At 43.3% G+C, this 24,969-nt stretch overlaps 1 protein-coding gene across 4 annotated transcripts in view; it reads right to left on the reverse strand.

The window, feature by feature from the left end:
* The window catches only part of Itprid2 (ITPR interacting domain containing 2), a 34,985-nt gene extending 12,535 nt beyond the window's left edge, over positions 1 to 22,450 (reverse strand). For 2 of the 4 annotated variants that reach the window (XM_075984756.1, XM_075984757.1), the window contains exons 1-11: positions 22,099 to 22,450; positions 21,772 to 21,817; positions 18,455 to 18,504; positions 17,589 to 17,645; positions 15,711 to 15,750; positions 15,520 to 15,618; positions 14,073 to 14,281; positions 12,468 to 13,168; positions 7,174 to 7,246; positions 3,656 to 3,744; positions 1,026 to 2,204 (exon numbers count right to left, since the gene is read on the reverse strand). In XM_075984756.1, coding sequence (XP_075840871.1) covers positions 1,026 to 2,204; positions 3,656 to 3,744; positions 7,174 to 7,246; positions 12,468 to 13,168; positions 14,073 to 14,281; positions 15,520 to 15,618; positions 15,711 to 15,750; positions 17,589 to 17,645; positions 18,455 to 18,504; positions 21,772 to 21,817; positions 22,099 to 22,309 — 2,754 coding nt within the window. In that variant the 5' untranslated portion in view covers positions 22,310 to 22,450. Of the gene's footprint in view, positions 1 to 523; positions 2,205 to 3,655; positions 3,745 to 7,173; positions 7,247 to 12,467; positions 13,169 to 14,072; positions 14,282 to 15,519; positions 15,619 to 15,710; positions 15,751 to 17,588; positions 17,646 to 18,454; positions 18,505 to 21,771; positions 21,818 to 22,098 lie in introns of all 4 variants that reach the window. The other 2 variants (XR_012911764.1, XM_075984758.1) reach the window with 2 other exon arrangements.
* Between the last annotated feature and the right edge of the window lie 2,519 nt (positions 22,451 to 24,969).

A 24,969-nucleotide genomic window follows, 5' to 3' on the forward strand; every position in this document is an offset into this window, starting at 1 on the left:
CACCACTGAAGCTTTGCAGTCCAAGCAAAGAGCGGCAAGGCCAGAACTCTGCAGTGGGAAAACGGCAACAACATCGCCCGACCCACCCAACCAAGCGACAGGTGCAGATAACCCAAGTCAAGGACACAGAGAACCCCGCAGGCCCTGCTGCTCAGTATCACCCAAGCCAAGAGGGTGAGATGGGGAGTGGGATTGCTCGGCTACACGCATGGCCACAGCCCACAGGTGAAGTTGCCGGCCTGGGAAAGCACAGAGAGAGGGGACTCTGAGAAGTCAGCCTCACAGCAGGACAGTGAACATGTACAACAGAGCAGCCACAGCAGGAACTGTTCCATGGGGAAGGAGAAGTAGGCATGTCTGGTCGGACTGCAGACCGTTCGGGACAGTTGTGGGGGACAGGGTGGTATCTAACAGGTCTATTCTATTGTTCTTTGAAGAGCTGCAACTCTGATTTTCACCGAAGTGGCTTCCCGTCCACTCTTTCATGGTAACAGACGGCATGCACTGGGCATTCACACTTTACCTGATTCTCTTCGGAGCAGTTCCAGTTTTGAGCCCATGGAAACAGACTAATTCTGTGCCAGGAGGCAGCATCAGAGGTCAGCAGATGAAGAGGAAAGCCTAGTCACAGAGCTATAAGAACCAGGAGAACATCGTGGCAGTGGAGCCAATGAGAAGACTTTGAAAGTTAGGGGATCACACATCCAAATGGCAGAGAGAAGGAGGAAAGGCTGGGGATGCTCTTGACAGGACAGCCCGAGGTTGCGGAAAAAGAGAATGAAGGAGAGGCTAAAGGCAAACACATGCAACAGTCCCTCTCTCAAAGAGGAGGCTGTCAGCACAGAAATGAACTGTTTGGGATTAGTTACAGCTTCCCACAACACAGGGGTTCTGTCTAGAGAGCAGGTACAGATGAGTTCAGGCAAGTAGGAAGACAGGCTGAGGTGGTTTGTCCGCTCAGTTCTCACTTCCTGGTGACTTAAGAAGAATGTGGAACAGTAAAGTATGAAGCTCTCTTTTCTCACCTGTGAAAGGTTCTGTAGTGAGTTTCTGATATCATGCAACACTCTCCGCAACTGCATCTCTATGGCGGAAGGAGGATTCACGGGGCACGCCCTGTACAGGTGGGCAGCATGTCTATGTGAATAGGGACACCCGAAAGGAGAAGAGAAGCTACTACACGAGGTGCCTGATATGTTGGGGACACTGTGGGCACTCAGAGTTCTCATGTGTTCACACAGGGGCCTGTCCTGCCACTCATGGGCAGAGTGAAGGGAGCAGGTGGACTGGGATATTGGAGCAAACTGTGGACAAGGGGGAAGCCGTCCATGGGTGCATTCCTCTGGCCGTGTCGCCTCACTCTGAGGGGCTTCTTCTATCTTCACAGAGGACGGGGGGATGAAGATGGTGGATTTAACCACAGACTGACCGTCATGCTCAGTCACTTGCTTTTCCAATTCTTGTTCCTCCTCAGGTGTGTACTTGTAGGTGAAGGAAGGCGGGCTGCACCTGGTCTCTTTTCCTGGAGATAATCGCACATTGACAGAAGACACAACCCTTACTGGGCTCAGTAAGGTGGTTGGCAAAGACTGAGACCTTCTTAGGGGATAGCCAGCTTTTGCAAGCAAGTACCTTTGTTTCAACAGATCCTTTGACTTTATTAGGCTCCGCCCTACTCTTTGAGCAGACGGATTGCACACCTTCATCTGAGCTCTCTGCAAGGCAGTATTCACTCTCTCCACAGAGGAGGGAAACCCAGTTTTCTTTTCAGAGCTCACAGCACTGCACTGGGCTTCGATGGAAGCCAAGGACTTGAGAATGTGGTGTGTGGTATACTGGGGGAATTCACAGCCACCGCCCCTCTCCACATCGCTATCTTCACTCCCTTCCCTCGGGAGCTCTCCAACCTCTTCCATGGCAGCATTCTCGGGGTCACCTGGATCCCTCGGGGACTCTTTGCTCCCAGTGTTCTCTGCGGTCTCACACTGAGGGGAATCCTGGCTGTCTGCGTTCCTGCTGTCAGCAACTATGGCCACCTTCGCTTTTCCTTTCTCAACAGGGGCACGAGACTCCTCTTCTGACTCGTTAAAGTAAGGCTGGTCTTGTACTGTAGGCGTCACGTGGTCGTCCCCGAGTGAGGTGACAGTGGTCTCGCTGTCACAGCTGTCAGCACTACTCCCCATGGCCTGCAGGGACTCGTGAACCTGAAATGGAGACCATTGGGGAGGATGGGAATAAAATCAGAGCCACCACGGACAAAGACTGCAGATGAGATATGTCTGCTATCATGCTCGGTTTGCTTTTTACCACCTCCCTCACCACTTACTCACGGACATTGTTTAAGGTCTATTTTTCTTCAATTTCTTTTCCAACACATGACACTGACTCACAGAAATGGACAAAAATGTCTTAATGTTCTCTTCTAGTACCTATAATTTCCCTAGCTCTCACCACTTCTCTTCATTCTGAAAGGAATCACGTTCTTTTCCCACATCTAACCATGTTGTACTTGAGATCACATGGCTCCAGACCAGGTGGTCCATCCACAGATTCCCCTGGATTAAACCCTTCTTACGGTCTTCAGCTCCTTCCCTAAACTGGACAGCTTCCCTCCCATTCTAAGACATAGAAAATTCTTCAAGGAAGCAGTTGTCCTTACTTGAAAACCTAGTCAAGGGTCTTATCTTTCCTTCCTCATCACTGACATATCACTGTCTTTCCCTGGTTTATTTCATCATAACCATATGCCCTCTTCCCACTGCCCAATTCTTTTGCAGTCCATTGTTCTTTATTTAAATGTATTTAATATACATAACCTGCCAAGTATCATACCTTAACCTATTTTATCTTAAGTATGCTCACACCACTCATACTAACTTACAGGTGAGCAAAATTATCTAAATCAGTCTTGAAAACACACTGAGTCTAACCTGTCTTACCCATATGTACAGGGCCAGGGCCACCCACTGGAACATAGACAATCTAATAGTGGCCGGCCAGAACTCCAAAGAAAAATGACCCCTCCCCTACCTGTTATCAGCTGCCAATAACTCAGGTCAGGGTAGATCATTGGGACCTCCTCTTACTGACTCTTCCTGGGTCTTTTTCGGTGTGTTGCTTGCCTGTTTACCCTTCAAATGTCATGTTCCTAGAAAGCTCTTTATTCTTTTTTTTTCCTTATCTTAATTTTCAAATTTTATTAAAGACACTTTGAACACCTTCATGAGCATTCTATGACTACACATACCAACTGACCCACAGCTCCTCAAAGATAAAGAAGCACCTGCTTCCTGGGTCACCTAACACAGTCTAACTTTTCACAGTAGTCCACAAAACTAGCAGAAATACGAGTTTTCAAATAAACAAGTTATTATAAAATGTTGGCATATATAAATGTAAACAAAAAAAAATCAGGCCAAGTACTTTAAAGACCAAAGTAATTTAGTCACTAATAATACAAAATTAAGATATTTTTTTAATACTCAGAGATCATGAATGAGTAAAACCTGAGATTTACAGTCAAATACTTAGCCAAGATCTATATTACAGACATTTTATTTCTATTTCCACTTGGTGGACCACCCTGTGGTAAGACATGGACAGATCACCGTAAGCTGAAGATGTGTGAGAGCGCCTACTCCAACAGAAACAGTACCTGAAGATGATTGAGCGAGAGGCAGTCCGCGGAGTCCTCAGCGAAGCCGCTGCTGTCCGAATGCTGACTGGCAGTTCTCAGCAGGTGATCTGTCAGCAGAAACATACTGGTAAACAAAACTGCATAGGCCTGTACAGCAGCAACGCGTTCATAGATGCGAGCCCCAATAGAGCAGCCCAGATTACCTATGAAAAATCATGGCATCAATGCATGGCAAGTAAATCAAGTTCAAGTAAAAGCTGGGTCCGGTCTTCTATCAGAAACCCACAGTATTCACTTGCCCATTAGGCTTCAATGGTAATGCAGTGAATTAAAATTAGAACATTATATGTAGAATGCATTTAAAAAGTTTTATATCTTGTGAGTATGAAAGAACGAAATTAAGGGCAATAAACCAAATCATTTGAAATGTGAGGGTATTTAAATATCTCTAGTATTTGTAATGATACAAGTATTTGTATTAGAAAATAATTCTTTCATAATAATTATACCAAAATTAAAGATTCAATTAATATATAACATTGCTAATATTGTAAAAACATGTTTATTGTTACATCACAAGACTCTAATTTCTACATATATAAATATGTATATATGCTTTTAAGAAAGATGCTAAGTACAGCAAGCAAGACGACACCTGTTCCACACGAGAGCTACCATAGAAGGGATGTTATAGCTAGTTCATTTGCAAGGATCCGAGAGACAGGAGAGTCTTGCAGAGCTTCAGAAACAATAGCCAAATACAGTATTTACCAAATAATCTGAACCAGATAATATTACTAAATAAAATTCAAAGTTAAAGTTTACTTGGCTTTAAAAACATCCCACTGGAGTTTTGGGGTTCATGAAATGTGACTTTGATCCTATTAAAAACAGAGTAATTCTACAACAGTAGTTATAATATTAATAAAGCTCTATAATGAGTTATGGTAGTGTTCCATATCCTTAACAAACCTAGAAATGCTGGAATAATTACCACACTCAATTGTAACAAACCCTTACCACCAGTTCTAATGGGAATTAATTTATTCAAAAATGAACTAACAGTAAATTAACAAGCAACATCAGAGCTCTTGTCAGTGTGCTGGTGGTTCCATGTCCTTGCTATGCTTTGCTTTCTAACTATGAGCCCGTGAAACCAGGGGAACTTTATTCTTAATGTTCTGGCATGCAGAACAAGGCAATGCTTGCTTAATGCCTCAGTCCTAACTCTCCACACAATTGAGCAGTCATGTAAATGATCTAGAAGCTAAAGTGCCTATTTGGTTGGGAAAAGGGAACTTTGGAGGAGTACAGAGGCCAGAAAGACCTGTTGGATGTGCAGCAGATTAAGGTCTGAGCCGGTTGCCCTCAAAGCTGAGTACCGTGTGATTCCCACAGAGTGAATGGCAATGGAGACTATGCAGGCTTCAGAGTGGGCATGAGCAAGCGAGCAGAACAAAGAGCTTAAGTTCTTCAGTGACTCCTCTCCTCTGCAGATTGGGCTCATAGCCCTCCATTGCCCGGGATTACTTGAGACGGCAGGAAAATATTCCCTTAGCTGCAAAGCACACAGGACTGCTGTGCTCATCTACAAGCCCAGAGAGACTGAGCTGCAGAGAAAGGCCTTGCCTACAAGCAGCATTCTAAAAGTCTGAATATCCCAATTGACGGTCTTTAGGCAGACATTTCTGTTCCATATAAAGCATAGTTCTCTTCAGCTGAAGAGATGGCTCAGCAGTAAAGAACATTTGTTTTTGCAGAGGACCTGGGTTCGATTCCCAGCATCCATAGTTATCTGTGGTTCGTAAATAACTACAACTCCAGTTCTAGGGGATACAACACCTTCTTCTCGCCTCCATGGACACCAAGTACACAGACATACATAAAAGGAAAATAGTCATAAAATAATCCTTATAAAATGAAACCAGAGTTCTTCATTAAAGAAATTTAGAGCTAAGGATTAATTCTCAGTTCTGAGACATTGAATATTATCCAAATTTAAAAGTTATGAGAAGTATTTAAGTGTGAAAACATAAAACAAAACATGGAAACCATCCGCTCAGCATCAAAGAAACTAAATACAATCAGCATATTCTCTTCTAGATGTTTAAGAAAAGTCTGTTACGTCTTCTATCACAAGACCAGTGCTGGACTTCTAGGAATGTGAAGCCACACAATGAACACGAGGCTGGGACACTCCGAGCCACTGAGCCTTTCTAAGGTGCAGGAGGTCGGGAACTTCAGCTTGTGAAGTCCTACTAGTGAAGCCGTGCACCATGTCTATTCCCGCTCTGGAGTAAGTGGCCTGCTCTGATTCCAACTCTGAAATTAGGGTCAGCCAACGACATACCACATTACCAGAATTCCTTCCCAAATGGAGAAGACGTAGCTGTTTCCTCACCCCCTTTAAGCACTATTACTGCTAGTTTATAAAAGATTTATTCACAGATATGTTACTAGATTGCTTACGCTGTAACGAACAAGAATGAAGACTGTGAGAGGAAGAAACTCAGCTGTGACCATACATTGAGTACGTCTTCCCCACCCCTTGGCCCCCTAAGACACCTTAATGCGATTTCACTCTGTTGTCATCCTCCTTTGCCTGCCCACCCTAGGCAAAGACTGAAGCATCACTTCAGACCTCAGGTGCAGATATATCTATTTATGGACTTAAGAAGGAAGGAAAAGTCAGTGAGGAAGTTCATTTTGTGCCTGGCGAGAGCTGCAGTCCAGAGGGCCCTATTCTTTAAGGCCACACTGCAAAGGAAGAGAAGTCACACGCAAACTCTCCCTCAGGAGGAATTTCAGAGATCAAGAGGGCAAACATATAATTTTCTATTCTAGGAATATACATATACATTTTTGTTAAAAACAAAAAAACCACGGTGGTTTGGTATGTGTAAAGTTTCAAAAATAAACAGTCCTACCTGCAGTGGCCATTGAACTCCTTCCTCTTTCCCTAAATACCAAAAGCTCTGTGACTCTAAAGCCAGACCGCGTTTTCTAGTTCAAGTCAGAAGTGTGGGGATGGATCCAAAGTTCTCCAGTCAATAATTAATGATTGAAGAGGAAAGTGCACCTGTGGCCACTCACCTTTGAGCGATTCTTTGGATTTATCTAACTTGGTTTAACAATTGCGAGCAAGTTTTTGCCAGTTACACTGCATGTATTATACTTACAGGATGTGTTTGCATAAGGAAAACCCAGCCAGAGAACATAAGAGTTTCCAGTCCGGCCAATGTAAAAGCAGTCTCCATCTGTTTCAGCACATCTGCAGATCTGAGTACTATTTGGAGCACCCAGACATGTTTAATGAGGTCATTACAGGATAGACAATCTAATATTAGCTTATAAGTATAAATGTCTCCCCCGCATAAAAATCCCACAGTAAGTATATGATAAAATGATAACACACACCCCCTGTGTCCTAATCTTTGCACACTTACTGCTCCTACAGCACTGATGGAGAAATCCCTTTCCTTCCCAACCCACAATACAGAGTAGCGATGGGAACTCGTGAGCAGCGGTCCGCTTACCTCTCTTTGACTTGGCAAGACCTAGCTGGCAAGTGGCTGGCACGTGAGGTGCCTCTTCCTCTGTGCTCTGAACCTAAAAGAGAATCTTATGTAGTTAAGAAAATCTATGGCAAGAACAGTATCTCTTGATTGTAATTCATCAGACAAATCAGTCTAACCAAAGCGTACCAAACATCATATAGACATTCTATCTCAAAATTGTCTGTATGCCCCACAGCCATGTCTTCTGACTTACATCGCCAGGGACATGCAGCACCCTGCCGAGGTAGCTGGGAGAAAAATAGCACACAAAGTAACGGCACAGACAGACGTAAGAAGCACTGCCATGCCAGGAAGCTGTGCAAATGTTAAACTTTGAAGTAGTTTTAAAGGGAAAACGCTAATCTATGTATCATAGGAAGCGACGACTGAGCCATATTTCATACACAGATTAGCATTTTTCCTCAGACTGAAACTAAAGTTTAACATTTGGGCAACTTCCTGGAATGGGTCACCTTTCAGCAATGACACCTTTTCAGAAATGACGCCATTACATATGGCGTTTTCCTACAGCTCTGTGTGTATTTAAGTGGAAAGGAAATCTTAATACAACTAAACCCTTGAAAAGTCTTACCCATAAAATCTCTCTAAAAATTCTATTTAATGGATCACCAAACCTATAAAAATTGCCTGTCCTTTTCCTACCTGCACAAATATATCCTTGTTAGGAAATTCTGATTCTAAAGGCCATCCACACCCTGTGCAGACACTAGCTAGCTATTCTAATTTGACTAACTTGTATCATTAGGAGGAGGCACATGCTGATTTCCCAACACTTTATGACATAAAAGTAAGTGAAATGGCCAAACACAGCTTTTCAAACCTGAACAAATCAAAGAGCAAAGAGCAAAGTTTTAACTGGAAGTCTGTTATACTTTGAGCTATGAATTAATTTAAAACTAATAACTATCCCACAGGAATGACTAGAAGGCCAACAGCACACACACACCCCACATCCGTGCCACCTCCACAAAGTGTAATGCTACTAGGCCCAGATGTGAGCTGTGATGAGATGGCTGTGCTATGCGGTGTCGGGAGTCTGCAGCTATGGCCTGAAGAACTGACAGGAGACATATAAAGTAAGCTCTACTGTGCTTTGCTACTGTTTAAAAATTATATTATTCAAAGCAGCAGATACAAGTTCAACCGGAAAACCATTGTTTTAAGTGCAAGGGAACAGAACACATTTTCTTTTTATATTCAACAAAAGGTCTATTATTAGCTGCTACTCAGGCCCAACCTAATCCAGACAGATTTCTCAACAACAATCATTAGCTAGACTGAAAGAACGCAAAAGAAATCCAGACAACTATTATCTTTTAGGAATCTTAGGTTAGACACAACAAATTACTATTTCTCACTCTGAAATGTAGGATTAGCAAACATTCTATTTCCTTAGAGATAAAATTAATCACAAAGTAGTGCTACCTTCTCCAGTAGTCTATCCTCCCTAACGCTATTTTAGGGAAAAGAATACTTTGCCTTCTACTACAAAGCCCTGCATCTTTGCACCGACAACAGAGAGGGTCGTGTTTACAAAACTGACGTCAGTGAGCCTACTCTCTCTCAGCAGATTTTACAGTGTTAAAACAGCGAGCCATAGCTTATTTCTTAGCTCTTATTATTGGTCACAACTATGCAACAAACAGATTTGAGTGGAAAATCAGGAAGCCAATACAGAATGAAGATCTACATAGCAAGCCTTCCTAGTGCTGTGTGGTAAGCTGGCCGTGTGCTGTAGGTAGCCTTCGATTACACTCTTAAAAGTATAATCAAACATAACTGAATTGAATAAGTAATAGGCTTTCATCATACAATTCCCTGAACTTTGTAAGTTCAAAACTTTCCATAATAAAAGGAAAACAAACAAATGAGCAATACATTAAGTCAAAATAATAAATTAGGTTGTTCCTATGTATATCATGGCTTGGAAATAAAGAAATCCAAGAACGTCTTGCAAAGAAGCTGTAGGGGCTGTGACAAGAACTCGAGCTCCTGTGCACTGAGCTCAGCACTCTCCACCCAGTGGTCTAACCCATGGGAAGTGTACAGTGCAGTCGAAAGCAGCCAATCCTGAGCTCGAGCCTTACTAATGGCAGCAATGACACATGACAGACGATTCCTCACAGCCTTCTGTCACTGACGCTCACCCATGTCTGCCCACCTCCATCTGACATCATAGGGAATATGCCATCCTTCAGAGAGATGGTGAAAGCTCTGCTGGGAAGTGGTATCTAAGTGTCCAGGAAGGTGTGTGTTGGGGGGGGGGTAACAATTGCAAACAATCTTCTTTGTACTAGTCTATGATTCTGTAATTACTTGTAAGTTTCCTTAAAGAAAAGAAAACCACTAAGTTTTTAAACACACAACACACAGTTTGTTTCCACTGTTACATAACTTTTTAAAAAAAGACTTTAGATATTTTAGATTAAAAATAAACAGGTAACAAACACGGTGATTACTAGGCACATCAGGGCAGACATCAATTGTTAGAATTGACATTCTTATCTCCAAAATTAGAGCTAGGAACAGGCACTCTGGGACATGCCTGAGATCTTAATATTTGGAAGGCTGAAGTAGGAGATTCAATGTGAGTTCAAGGTCAACCTTGGCTGCATAGCAAAACCTTGTCTCAAGAAACACAATTCACAGCCAAATTTGGAGGGCCAAAGGAACAGTGTCAGCTGTTCCTCAAATATCTGACCGATTTGGAATTATTTAAATTTAGATGAATAAATAAAATAAACCCTACAACTTAATGCTAAAAGTAATAAACTTCATTAGTTAAAACCAATAATAAGTACAAAGATAGGATTAAATGCTCAAGAAATATTATGTATGCACTCAGTAAGGATTACATTCAAGCAGTTCAACAGCACTGTGAGAGGACCACCAGGCACACAGGGGCGGGCTCCCAACACTAATACAGACATAGCTTATCCACAAAACATGAGCAACTGTTCATTCAGCAGGATCACTTTAATGTGAGTCATTCAGACGTCTCATGTCTAACTCCTTAGAGTTATCATGCTATATTCAAGCAAGCCAACAAATACCAACAAACAAAAATTATCCATTTAAGCCAAGAATTAAAATCCTCTCCCCACAACCCAACCAAAAAATGAGAAAGTGTTTAGAATTTCTGGGTTTTGGGCATTCTGAAATGTTTTTTAGAAAGCAAGCTGACTTTTAACTAAAATAGCCTATGAGCTTCTTCATCTTTTTCTTGTCTTAAATATAAGAAACAGACACTTCTCCTAGGCCTCATCCGTCTTGTCGTCTGTTTGGCTCTCTCCACAGTTAAACATCTTCCTGCTTAGGCCCTGGTTACCGTCACATCTTACCTCCTGCCTCACCCAAAGAACCACAGCAAGCTGCTGGCCTTGGGACTGCTTGGAGAGCTGGCTTTCTAAGAGAAAGAACTCTAACCGGTATCCACCGCTGTTCACACAGGAACAAACACTCTCTACAGGACTCAGACCCCAACTGAAGGGCGTCTCCCAGAGAAGCCTGCTAGCTCCTCTGAAGGGGATGTAAGTCGGCCTCAGGAGGACTGCCCTCTTTGTCTGTTAGTACAATTCCTATCATGCTTAAGAGGAAATGAAAACAACACATTTTCCTGCTTTAGCCATTGTTCTATAAGCTTTCTCTAAAGTTCCCAAAGAAAAAATAGAATTCTAGGTTCTTAATGCATTTTTAAAATAGATATGAAAAGGTAAGGATTCATTATCCCTAAAGTTCCTCTATTTACAACAGACGAAGCTAACAAAATAATTTATTTTATTTATTTGAGAAAATATCTATGTATACCAGGCTACTAGCCTAGAACTTGCTGTGTAGCTTCATCTTGTCTCAGAACTTATGGCCATCCCGCCTCAGCCCTCTGGATGCTAGCATTACACACATGTAACACCATTCCTAGTGACAGCACACACAAACACACAAATATCTAACTACACTTCACAAAAAGGTTCACATCATGTTGTCATTAACAGGTTTTGCCCAGCAGAGGGCACAAATGAAACAGGTCTATACAGAAAGGAAAGGGCAGCTACCATTTTACAGGTGTTGTGGACTCTTGTGAATGTATCGGTCCCTTTCACTTCTGCTCAGAAACCATGAATTCTTGAAAATCCTATAAATCACAAAGAAGACACTGCCAAGCTACCGCTGTCCAAACCGAAACAACAACATGACATTTTCAGAGAGTGCATGATCTGTATTTAGCTGTTTTGTGTGATACGGTACTGAAGCTGTGGGGCTGCTCAGCACAGAAGAGTGGGCCCAGGAAGGGCTCGAACCAGACTTAGTGGTAAGACCAAAACAACATGCAACAGGAATCTTTTGGACAGGGCCAGAGGTTTGGAAGCATACATCATAATTCCCTTCCATCCTCATTGGACTGAGCTGTAAACTGCCTTAATAATTGAAAAATGGAAATATAAACTACAGGAAAAAGATTTAGGGAAAGTAGCCTGCAAGAAAAATGCACAATATGCCAAAGATATTCTTCTCTTTCCCCTTTCATTTTACTCCTTAGTCATAATTAACATTTAAAAATTCTAAAAACTACACACACAAAAAAAGAAAAAAAAACATAAATAGCCCAATTAGGCCAAGCATCAGTCCCGCCCACACTCCTGCTGGACCACACAGCTGAATCTCTCGTGCATCAGCCCCTGTAGTCTAGAAGGAGCTCTAGGTGAACCTCATGAGGATTTTTTCCTTCCTGAGTTCAAATTCTACCGTTAACTAGCAGGAGATTTCATCAGTCAAATAAAAAGTCCCCAAATGTTGATCAGGCTTACAAAACACCACTCGACGCCCTCCAGGACCTTCCCTCTTAGGCATAAACCAACCAATTCCAGTATCTATTCACAAGCTGCCTTCACCCTCTCCATAGTCACTGGGACCCTTTCTGACTGAACTGCACATCTGATTGATTTCTGCATTTTCACTGTTATGCAATACTCATTTGGGTTTGCATATACACTCTCAAGGCTCTCTCTGACATCAAAATCTTAGGCTTGAAGGAAAAATGGCTGCAGATAAAATGTCATCTGGGGGAGAGGACATGGCAGTCTTGCCTGAGGGGTGCCACCATACACAGTTCAGCAACCAACTCCTGGTTTGTGGGGGACAACACAAGGCTGAATTTCCATAGCTATGAGTGTACCGGCACCTCTCATCTTATGAACAGGTTCTGGGGCTTCTCTTCCGGGCTCTTTGCTAGTTTCGGGGAGCCATTTACCTACCTCTTCCATCTCGAAGGAGTCTTTCTGCTGTGTCATTATGTTTCTTATGAATGGAATTGTCAGGGGTGCACAGGGCTCTTTGTCACTTGCAGACGCATGGGCACTTCTCAGCTCACTGCTGCTCTCGGACTCGCAGTGGCTCGGCACGTTGACATCACAGCCTATGTCAGACCCTGCAGCACCAGACTTTGGCAGCAGCTTATCCTCCTGACTTGCAGTTTCTTTGCTTGGTTCACTTTCCATTTTGTGGCTAATGCTACTATCTGCGTCATCAGAGAGTCTGTCGGTATCCACACTGTCTGTGATAGTCGATGAACTACCTGAGACTTCTTCTGTAACCGTAGCCAGTGTAGAAGAGGACTCCTTCTTCTTCATGACTTTCTGCAGCTTGGGGTCATTCTTGCCGCCATTGTCCTCAGCCAGAGAGATGCTCAGAGCCTTTCCTTTCTCAGTTGCAGGGGAGGGGCTCCCTTCCCCTTTCTCTGTCTTATCAACACATAAGTTTAGTTTGGATAGTGTTTTCATCAGACGGTTTGCAGTGTTGCTTCGAGTTAGAGGAGGAGGGGAGTCTGTTGCCTCCTTGGTGGAGGTCACTGAGGACATGCTTCCAATTCTCTGCAGGGGGGTCCCAGAGACTTGGGAATAGAGAGAAGAGAATGCATTGGCCACAGTAGTAAGCACTTCAATTTGACGAAAACGGCCTACAGAAAAAAAAAGAAAGAAAAAAAGAAATTATATGCTTATGTTTTATGTACCTATTGTAAATGAATTCTATGCTTATCAGCACATAAACACATGCTGTTTAGAAGTCTAGTAATTGAATTTAGATCTTAAGTATTATGAAATCATATTTTCCCCATGTAAACACTGAAATCTCTACATTTGTAGAATAGGGAAGATTTTTACTGTGAACATTAGAATTTATACTTTAAAAAAGCACAAAATGGCGATAATACTGAATAGAGCTACTGGTCTCTAGTTATGATTTATTGTTTGCTCACGGACTCCACTAAGACTCTTCCTAAGAGAACACATCAGCATACACTTAACACTGATCCATTGACAACCTTGGAGAAAACAGCAGAGATGGGTGAAAACAGCCCACCAGCCAAGGTAAGTTAGTTTACAGAACAGCACCTGAAATGGACTGACTTTTCATTTAAAACTAACAAGCTCCTCCACCTACTTCTTTCTTTCTTGAACAAATGCAATTTGGAGATAAATAAAAATTCTGCAAATAAATTACGATGAGTTAATGAGGAAGGAAAAATGGAATAACCTCTATAAATAGAATAAGTAATTCAGAATGAGTAAAAGAGCTATTCTAATATTAACCTTATTTTTAAAATGTTAGGTGCTAAAACAAACACCATCTGGCCTAGATGCTAATCTTTTTCTTGTTTTTTTTTTTTTTTTTTTGAGTCAGGGTTTCTCTGTGTAACAGCCCTGGCTGTCCTGGAACTTGCTCTGTAGACCAGGCTGGCTTCGAACTCACAGAGATCTGCCTGCCTCTGCCTCCTGAGGGCTGGGATTAAAGGTGTGCACCACCACCGCCCAGCTTGATGCTAAATTTTTAAAACAACATATTAACATCAAAAATCTTACTTGTCAATGCATAATTTGGGTTCTCTACTTCCATCCGTTGCATTTGTGCACTCAAAAATACTTTAATGTCTATGCCTCTGGCAAAGGATGATGAATTAAAAAATCTGGAAGGAATTTTAGAAGCAATATCTGGCTCATCTCGTCCAAACCCAAGATTGTATAGAATTTCTTCAGGATCTTCTTCATAGAGCTCCAGCAGTTCTGAGACACTGGAACGAATGAGGACAAGTGTGAGGATGGAAAGAGTAGTTGTGGTCAACATAGCACTCTCAAAAACACACAGCTCTGTCTCCATTCCCCTTGGTCTCTGCTCTTCACACCAACATTTCTTTTGCTGTCTTCTGATACTGCGCACTCCTGGGATACACAACCCTTAGGAAGGACACAGAGGTGTATTTTCTCTGGGTGCTAGTGTTGGAAAAACAGAAACTGAAGTTCAAACACATAGTCCCCAAGAAATGAAAGAGACCTCTAAGGGATTCCTCACCTTATTTTCTTGGTCATTTTTAAGGGATTCTCCAGTAAAGCAATTCAGTTAAAACAGAGTAAAGAAAGAATGGATGAAGGGGGATGCATAGTAAGGAAAGAATGGATGAAGGGGAGATGAGCAGGAAAAGCATCCCCGGAAGCTGGTACAGCTTGGGTACTGAGGAGCACCTGTGAAACACGAGCTTGGCAGACTTTTTTTGTCTTAGAAGAGGCAACTACCTTAGAAGAAGCAATGAAGGAGACAAAGTGGAGTCAGAGAGCAGGGAGGAGCTTCCAGTTCTTCTCTCCCCACATCTGCTCAGGAAGGAGGGGTAAGGCAAGGAGGATGCGGGTTACACAAAGGGAAACTCTCACTCTCTCACTCTGCTGGACACTCAGCAGCATCACACCCTTTCACTCCAGTGATAATCCAAGCTTTCTGGGGCTCGATAACAACCAAGAACTTGTCAAGAGGATGGTTATATCTGCTTCAAAGGTAAGTGCCTAGGTTGTGATACAATCATTTGTACAGCAATTTAAAAACTGGTTCCACGGCCCCTGTAGTTGATTTTGCACATATTAAAGATTGGTTTAACATGCTGAAAACAAATTTAGCCTTGAATATAAAGAAACTAATTAGGCAGGTTTATGCTGATATGCTGATTTCTATGTCAGTTACTCAAGGCTCTCATAGTACAGGGAGTTTTGGTTCTTACAAGTAGAAGTCATTCCAGTATGGAGTTTCTCTTTCAGAATGCTCACACAGCTTTAACTACTCGCTACTGTTAGGAACACAGCTACTGATTTCATTTGCTTAGTTACAGGTGCTGTTGGTTTCTGCATGAGAAGCTCCTGTCAGTTATGACAGTTCAGGAAACACTTTGGGTTTCCTTTGATACACAGTCTCAACATCAAAACAAAGACCAGAGGGTGCCAGGTTCCCTCAGCAGCATATGATCCCAGGCTTACCAGGACTCACCTTGACACTGTACCACTGCTTTTCCCAGACCCAGTAGAATTCATACTTCTCCCTTTCTGATGGAACTGTAGTCTCCTCTCTTTGGCCAGGATATTATTGCTATAAACATAACAAGACACTTTAAAGCCTGATTCTTCTATAATCAATCCCTTTTCACTTTCAGAAAGAAGCAGAACCAAACAGGTACATACCAGTTTTCAACTTGAGCATCAGGTTCATGTAGGTGATTGGCTACAAATAAAAAATAAGTGAGCTCAATAAAAATCAATAAAAAAATAGGTGAGCAGAGAACACAGCCGCCAGCAGGACAATGGCACAGTTATGGAGAACACAGGCTATCCGCATTGACACAGCTGGCCTGTTAAATGTCCCGACTGAAACTACTGTACAGAGAGGCAAGCAGTGGGCCAGCAGCTTTTAGAGGCTGCTACTTTCTGGCAACGCAAAACTACTCTTATTTGAGTGCTTAAAAAGAAAAAAATTTATTAATAATCAGTTAAATTTCTGGACCAGATTGAAGAGTTAATGAGGAAGATAAACAGCATATACTGTGTATGGAGTGCTATCAAACTTGCAAGTTGTCAATCAAGAACATCTTAAAGCAAATGTAACTGGGCACCAGTAAGTGGAGCCATAGGGTTCACATATTTCTTATGTTTTCAAAGCTGCTGCAGCCTTAAGTACGCAATGTGAAATGCTCTACACCTTTCAATATAATGTTCCCTTTAAAAGCCAAAAATAAATTTAATTAATTTAAAAAAGAATCACTATCAAAAAACCAAAACCTTCCTCTAACTTTATTAGATTAACAAGATCAAAGCAAACAAAAAAAGTCAATGTTTAGACTTAATTTTATCATTATTTATAAAAAAATGAAACAAGTGAGGTTAATAACAAAAATGTCCACTTCAGCAACTGCCTTTTTCATTTATGATGTACAAATTGGTAAGAATGTTTTTATTTTGCTTCTTTGTGTATCCCCTAACAGCATCATTTGACATCATGACCCAGGAAGACTATTAAAGCTGTCCACAGGGTGCTGACAAGCATCTTAACAAGGTGCTGATGGGTCTGTTAAGGGCAATGACTTGAAAGAAGGAAGATAAAGTTTTCATTTATTCTTGAAAAATACATTGATAGATAGTGACAATAAACATATTCTCAACTTTCTGAGGGTTCTAATGCTAAAAGAATCCAAATAAGTAACTCAGCTTACAAGTGACGTTAAAGGACCAAAGGACCAAGGACACGAAATTCAGTGGAGAAATTCACTCTTCATTAGCTTCTACTTTTTAAGCACTTAACAAAAATCTTTAGTTCTTTGTAAAAGCTACCAATAACCTATTCACCTAGTGAAACGAAACAGAATCAGTGTGGGTTCAAGCATGGCGGACCACACCTGCAATCAAAACGCACACAGCTGTGAATTTGAGGCCAGCCTGAGGTTCCGTGGGGAACTCAAGGCCACTGTGCTTACAGAGCGCAAAACCTGTCTCAAAACACAGTAAAAGCCCTACCTTTTATTATATCAACAAAATAGTTTTAAAAAGAGAACCCTAACTTACTGTCCTGGAAGCTTTATTGGGAAGTTACAAAGAACTGAACGACATGCTTTTACAGCGCTGAAGCGCCCGGATAGACACCTGCAAAGTGACCTGACTTCTCTTCTCTTCGCTCTTTGTGCTTCAGTCTCAACTGTCAGGGAAAGAGGGAGAGCATAGGAGACAGACAAACCCCGGCCAGAGTGCGACATGAGTCCATTCCCTAAACCAAAACTAACTGCAGCTGAGTTTCTCCTGCATAAATATTTAAGCTCCTTTCCTCCTTGGGGACAGTTTTCCCCTCACTTATGTCACCACAGTTCTGTTACAAACAGGTCCTCCAAGCGTTGGAAACAGGTGAGAGGTAGCTATGGTATTTCAGAGAAAGAATCCTACCGGTTAGGACAAGGAAAGTGACGCATTGTCAAGACCTTCAAATGATCCCTGAGAGCTAGAGACGGGACAGTCTTTACTTCATCTCTAAGATAACCATAACTACAGGAAGGCACAGTTCCTCGGCAAGCATACCTTCAGCTCCCAGCGACAAGTCATCTTCGAAGCTTCCTCCATTTCTCCCAAGCACACCTACAGCAGAGTGTGAAAATTCAGAACCATACCCTCAAGCTCTGCTCTACCCCATGACGCCACTGCCATACAAAGTCATTAATTAAATAAGTCAACCAAGCAAAATATTCCACAAACCACAGGAAACTATCTCAAACCTCAGTACACTCAAAATTATTAAGACTGCCATGTCAAGAAGCAAACGAGCTTTTTCTCTGTTGTATAGAAATAATGTCAGTGGCCAGGTAAATACACTTTATATTTCTTACGCCTCGGGAGACATTTCATTAGACAAAATACGTGGCTGGAGAGTTCCATAGAAAGCTGGGTCCTGACGCGGCCACCGCTTCTCCACCTCCAGGCTGCATCGGGCCCGAGTTTTGTTCTCCTGACACTGTGAATTCTTTCTCTTCACCCTGTCATTAGCTGCACATTCTTGTTGAATTTTGAACTTGAGAATTTTGTCTTTCACAGGTGCTAAAATTTCAGGTGTGGCAATTTCAGTTAGTGTAAGCAAAGAAACGCTACACTCAAGTTAGCCTACCTAGTTCACTCACTGTGAATTTTTTTTATGTTTACATAATGTAGTCTGTATTTAATCAGCCTTTATAAGATCTAACCAGGCAATAAGAATATAAGTATGACATTGTGAAAAGCTTTGGGAAACAAAGTTATTTAAAGTTACTATTCTTTCATGGCTTATGAGAATATTTTTCCCTTTGAACTTCTAGCTCAGAATGGCGTCAAGCCTCACTTGTGTGATTCAAACATACACTCTCACCTAAAAGACGAAAGAAAATTCTCCGTTTGGAAAAAGAAAGCTCTCTTACCCTTCAGTGCTCCACCACTTTGCTCATCCAGTGAGGCTCCCAAAGGGGTGCTGCAATCACAGAGACACAGAAGCCTCAGTCCTCTGAAAACCCATCTGGAGAACTGTCACTGCAGAGCCTCACTTTAGAGTTACAGCCAAGCAAGCATCTTAATCAATTTAGCGCTCCTCCCCAAACACCAGGAATGTGAGTGGCTTACATAAGCAATGTCCTTCTAAGCAAATACGGGTTGTCAAGTCAGTTCACCAGCAATGACTTAATCACAGGTCTGCGCTGCAGCAATTAACAGCAGGAATGGCAGTCGTACACGGTATAAATTGTTATTTTCTTTGCAAACACACGCATACACACAGAGAGAGACAGAGACGACAAAAGGCTAAGGAATCGTGTCAGTGTCTTCTGCCGAAACAAACCAAAGCCAACTAAACCAAACAACCAAAGAAATAAAACAACAGAAAACATAATTTCAGTGGTAAGCAACTTAATTTAGTAAAACAAAAAGTTCCAAGACTTAGGAAACAAGCCCAAGAGTTCCTTGGTTCTTTCTTACCTGTTGGCCGAGCTGGCAGTTCAGAGTACTGCCTCAGCAGCTGCTCCCTACCTCAAGGAAAGCCTTCCTCATACACACAGAGGAGATTAACTTTGGAAAGTCCTCAGCTCAGCTTGGGAATCAGGGTTAAGGCTCAGCCAAAGCTGATTTTCTCCCCATTTGTAGTTCAAACATGAATGTCTCAGAACTGGTTGCCAAATACAGAGATACCTTTAGTTTTCTCCAAACAACTTAGTTTTTTGACTAGAATCACAGAAACATCCTTTATTCTGAAGGCTGTATTCTGTGATACAAACTTAGGCTTCCCAGTAACAGTTCCGACCTGCTAAAGGCTACATCAGAAGAGAGATCCATCCTGGGAACCATTTCAAAGATGTGCTACAGAGAGTCGGTTAAAAGTGCAAACACATACATAAGCAAGGTCGGTCTTTGAAACTGATGCTTTTGAGATGTACAAGAATCAAAAGCAAGTACCATATGGGAACTGATAAAACCTTTAACTAGCTTTTGCATATATTTGATTTAAGCTCTAACTGATGTTATTAGGAAACTTTGTTCTTTTCTTACTTGGGCCCAAACACTGTATTTCTGTGGCCATAGCTGCCTCTGCTGCTCCGCACCAACAGAAGACAGCAAATGAGGCAGAATGTAACTGGCCTCCTCCTTCAAAAACAAGTTCTTTACTCCTAGCTGCCCTCTGCCAAGTCCCAGCAGGATCTGCACTGCTTCCTAGACTGTGTCAGTCAATTTGGGTGGTTGAAAAAAATAGTTATCAGAATGAATAAAGATTCTATCAGAGAAGGGAAAGTATGACATCTTCTCTCAGGATACGGATAACAATGAAAATCAGAGTATTTCAGAATTGGTCAAGGGGGGGGGAAGCTATCCTTCTAATCATTTGCAAAGATTATACAAAATACATTAACACTCGACTCTGAGAAGGATCCCACGTTGCTCTTAAAAAAAATAGGAAGGAAGGGGAGTGGGGGAATGTATAGCTCAATTAAAAACAATAAAGAATAAAGAAAAATACAGTTGCAAATATCCTAGCAGTCAAATCTACAACAGAATAGCCAACATTAAATAGGATTCCATGTTCTAACTTTCCCAGGCACAAATGAATACTGCTTGTGTGTTTGTGTTGACAGGGGTAGCTATCGGAACAACAATGCCATCTATGAGGAGGGACAGAAGGCTGCAGAATCTGTGCATACTGAGTTTAGCAATGATACTTCTGGAATTTTCTGGTCTGAACTTGTGTCCTGGTCAATGTCAGCATTCTCCTACTGCATTTACCTGAAAGATGCATTTATTTTCTGTCTACTTAATATTTTTATCTTCTTCAACCCTGCTTCCTATACATCATTTTTTAATGTGATTTTTCCCTTCGTCTTACACTAAAAAAAATCCTTTGGCTTGAACTAAAATCCTAGAAATGTTCAGAGCAATTTTAAGGGTTAGCCAATACTGTTCAGCAATGGATTTTAAATCAGGACCAGGATGCAAACTTGAAAGACTTGAATAAAAGCAAGGGTAGACTACCTTCTTCACTCCACGATGGAGAAATCACAGAGATACTGTTTTGTAAGTTCTCTCCTAGAAAGTCTCGACGATGTCCATTTAAAATTCCAACCTTTCTGTTTCACACTATTCTGCTGACCAGCCCGTGGCACACGACTGTGCTTTGTAAAGGTCATATTCTCGTAACCGAAGGGGTAAACTAAGCTGGCTATTAACCTAAAGACTTCCTGAAGCAGTGTATTTGCCTCTGTGCTTCTTTGAGAGGGCCATCTACACATTCCATAACATTTCCGACCCTTCCATGACACCACTAACCAAAGCAAAAAATAAAAATCTGCGGTGAACAATCAGTATGGCTCCAATTACTCAAGTCATCAAAACAAAGACAGCCAGTATTCTGTCTTTAAGGGACAAAAATTACTACCATATATAAGAATCGCTTTCCAAAATAAAAAAACAACAAAATAATCCCCAGGACAAACATAACTTGAGAAAACAATAATATGCCCAGAAGCAAACGCCAACAAAAGTTTAAAAGCTATAATCTTTACACAGATTTTTCAAAGAGCAAATAAATTGGAAAAAGATGAAAGTGAAACACGTTTTACCATAGTCAGATTTACTTGCAATGACACCCATTCTCTGTATTTTATCAAACAGTTTTGTGCCAGTTGCCAAGGCATGTAACTGCACAGACTCATGCAGTCTGAATGCCTTCAAAGCTCCATTTCCTTCTTCGAATTCCAATGCGAGCTGACAAACCCACGTCCAAGGAGTTCAACTCCAAAGGACCAAGCTGGCTAGTTTTAATAGCTCCCCAGTGGGATTTAAGACACACAACCCAAATTAAAGCCCGGTTAGAGTAGTTAAGTAAATTAAATTAGTCTAAAACACATTTGAAAAGAAAATGACTTTGTGCCAGATATGCAGATGCCAAAATAAAACACCGTCCGAAACACCAGAATTCAAAGAAATGCCACGGACCATCCAAAGTAGCATCACCATGACCTGTTTTAGTTTCTGATCTGATGCTGACATCATGCCCGGGCTGCTAAACTTTGCAGTCCTAACTGTAAAGTTAACTCCGTCTCAAACAATCAGCGGCCACAACACTTCCACTTCTAATCGCTTCAAGAAGGAAGCTATCGGCCGGCTCACTTTCCGGTTCCTAGCTTACAGCTGCCACGGGACCTAGAGACACCGCCGAGTCCCTCGCTTCTCCCCGGACAACACCAGCAGGACTCACCGGCAGTCTTTGAGCCATATTGCGATCTTCTCACTGGGCACGTTTCCTGCGGAGCAGAGCGAAGGGACAGCTCGTTAGGGACTCCAGAAGAATTCCGAGGCTGTGCCATCCTGACACTCCCTTGCAGAAGAATCCACCGGGGGTAACCGGCAGCCTCGGGGAGCCTTCCGGGCGCCCGACCCGGCGGAGCCAAGCCGGCAGCCAGGTGCACAGGCTGGCGCGAGGGCGCCGATCACGCGCGCGTGTAAAGGTCGGGGGTCGTCCGGTCCCAGCGCCCGGTGGCACGGAGCACGCCACCACCCCGCCCGCACGTCCCGGCGAACCGACCTCGCCCCGCGGCCGCCGGCAGCTTCGCGCCGGGGAGGTCCTCCTCGTCGTCCTCGTCCTCGTCCTGCGTCGTCGCCTCTGTGGACAGATCCTCCGTCTCCGACGCCTGCCAGGAGCTGCGGCACTTGGCCCAGGCCTTCCTCCTGCGACTCGCCACTTGCCACTCCAGTTCCTCCTCCGCCTCCGCCGACGCCGTCAGGGGTCGGTTCATGGCCGCACCGGGGGCTTCCGCGGGCCCAGCCCGAGCCTACGCGGGACACGGCGGCGGCTGCGGGGACCCCCGCCGCTGCTGTCAGCGCCCAGCCGGGCAGGGGGCCCGGGGGAGCGGGAGCGAGCGCCGCAGGAGGAGGGGACGGGGAGGGAGGGAGGGAGGGAAAGAAGGGAGGGAGGGGCGGAGGGCCGGCGCTTCACGTGAACCCGGCCTGGCGGGGCGCAGCGGCGCGAGTGGCTCCGGCGAGCGCGGTAGGCGCCCAGCGCCCGGCCGGCCCGACCCCGCCCACTCCAAGACCCCGCCCCGCCCCCTTCGTAGCCACGCCTCCCCGCGAGACACGGCCCGGCCCCCTCGCGGCAGGGCGCCCCGCCCACGAAGGCCACCACGCCCCCTTCCGGTGCCGGTCTCGCAGGGAGCCGGAGAGGCGAGTCCGGGCGGAGCTTGGCCTGACGAGCCCGGAGCTGCCCCGCCCCTTTGGCGGTTGCCACAGGAAAGAGCCAGATTTGTTTGTTTGTTTGCTTGCTCCTAGCTTTTCGTTCTCTCAGCTCCAAGCTCAGCCAGCGACAGAGGTAAAGTGCCAAGTCCAAGTCTCGTAACTCGCCCCCGCGTGCGAGCAAGTGGCTGGGCTGCTGAGACCTCTCCCTTGAGGCGTTGCTCCAGTGTGGGATGCCTGAGGGGTTGGGCAAGGATGAAAGAAGCAGGGGCTTGCACCAAGTGTGAAAGCCTCCCCCGGTGCTGCTTGCACGCTTGAGAAATGCCCGTCCTGGCTCGTGCTAGTGATGGGAATGTGCTGAGAAAGGAAGGACAAACCACATGGAAGCTGCCAGCCGAAAAGGGAAGGCGACTGGAGCAAGAAATGGCCCTGGAACTGTAGAGCTAGCTAGCTGCTTGGGAGTGGAGGGTTAGGGGAAGTGACAAGAAGCGGATAGTAGAGCCAAGGTTCTGAAATGAAATGAACCTCGGTGTCCCCCCTTCCTGCCCCCGACAATGCCAAGGTTCTGAAATATCTTTTAAATGAGCTTTGCCCCCCCCTTTATCACATTTTTATCTCTTATGAGAAAACAGATTCAAATTCTATCCAGAATGAGACAAAGTGTGACTTCTCAACCAGCGAACATCCTCTCTAGTGTTATTTCTAAACTATCTGCACATAATACAGGTTTCCAGTATTTTATTGTGCATGGTCTGAACCCCGAAAACAAAGAATACTTTCTGTTTTAGTCTTACCATTGCTAACAAGAACATTTTTTACATAAATAAGGAAGAAAATTTCCACTTGAAATAGATATTTACAGTTAGTAAAATTTCAATTCCAGTGTGCACTAGTAACCAAGGGAAATAATTTTTGGAAATTTTAGGGTGTCAAATGTTGAGGTAGCACGGTAGTCTTCCACACACGCGCTCACACCTAACCCATACACTTTTAAAAAATAGCTTCTTGACCTTCTCGTTCTTTCCTGTTCCCTTTCTGGCCTAGTCCATATGTTTGATAGTTCACAACAACTCCTGATGGTTTTATCAATATCGCCAAGATCAAATCCCAAATCCGGGCTGGCTTCCCAGAGCCATCACACTGTGATGTCTCGCACTTCCGGTGAAATGTAAAGAGGTTAGAAGGATGCTTCCAGCTTCTCAGTGTTGGCCTTTCTCTAGGAAAGAATCTTCTAGTTCTTAATATGTCTTAGACATCCAGGTCTGTCCTGAGGGTGAAGCTCACTCCCTAGCGTCCTTCCAAAGCAGCTGTCTGTGGGAGCTGAGACAGACGACAAGGTGGAGTCTGTCAAACTGTCATGGGCTTGGTCAGATGCTGTCGAGTTTACGGCCTCATAGTTTAGTCCAGGACCTTGCTGGATCCTGTCCCATCCATCAGCTTCCATCCTGTCTCGGTCATGTGCTGTGGCTGGCTCTTTTTCCTTGTCCTTTAATTCATTCCTACTCTGCCTAATACCTGAATGGACAGACCAGCTGATCCAGAATTCCTTCACTCTGTAGTTCACCAGTCATGATCAGAACCCGCTAACAGTCCCTCGATATGTGACATAATGGGGCACTGATTGTGCAGCAAATAATATGACTGGATCCAGACAATAGGCTTAGTTTACCAGCCACACTGTACAAATGAGAGCTTTCTAGTCATTCTAATACAGTACTTATTCTACATGGAATACTGACTGAGATAAGTTGTCTACTTGTTATTGTTCTTCAAAGGAGACAAACTGGGAATATGTTTTCTGTGTGTGTTTTCTACAGTGAGTATTATTTTTTAATTAGTTTTGCTTGCGCTTTTAGAGAGTGAAGAATTCTTGGGAAAGGCAGTAATGGAGTATACTTACAGTTACAAGTCATTCAACCACAATCAAAGAAAAAAAAGGAAGTAAACTCAGGAAATATCATTAGAATAGAGTATAGCAATTATTGAATCTGCAGTAGTACAAATATTTTATTTTACATTGCAAAACTTAATGAAGAATGAAAAAAGTATATTTCCTTGAGAAGAAAACTCTCAGAGAGCATTAAAAACAAAGATATTCGTGTGGTCAACTCAGAGGTTATTTTTAATGCCCAGGGTATTTGATTTATTCAATAATGAATACTAAACCTGAGGAGAGTCTAGGCATTTGGAAGTTTTCCAGGCAAGTAACCTAGGCTAGACCAGCTGC

Source organism: Microtus pennsylvanicus, chromosome 9 (genome assembly GCF_037038515.1).
Source record: "Microtus pennsylvanicus isolate mMicPen1 chromosome 9, mMicPen1.hap1, whole genome shotgun sequence".
Taxonomy (NCBI): domain Eukaryota; kingdom Metazoa; phylum Chordata; class Mammalia; order Rodentia; family Cricetidae; genus Microtus; species Microtus pennsylvanicus.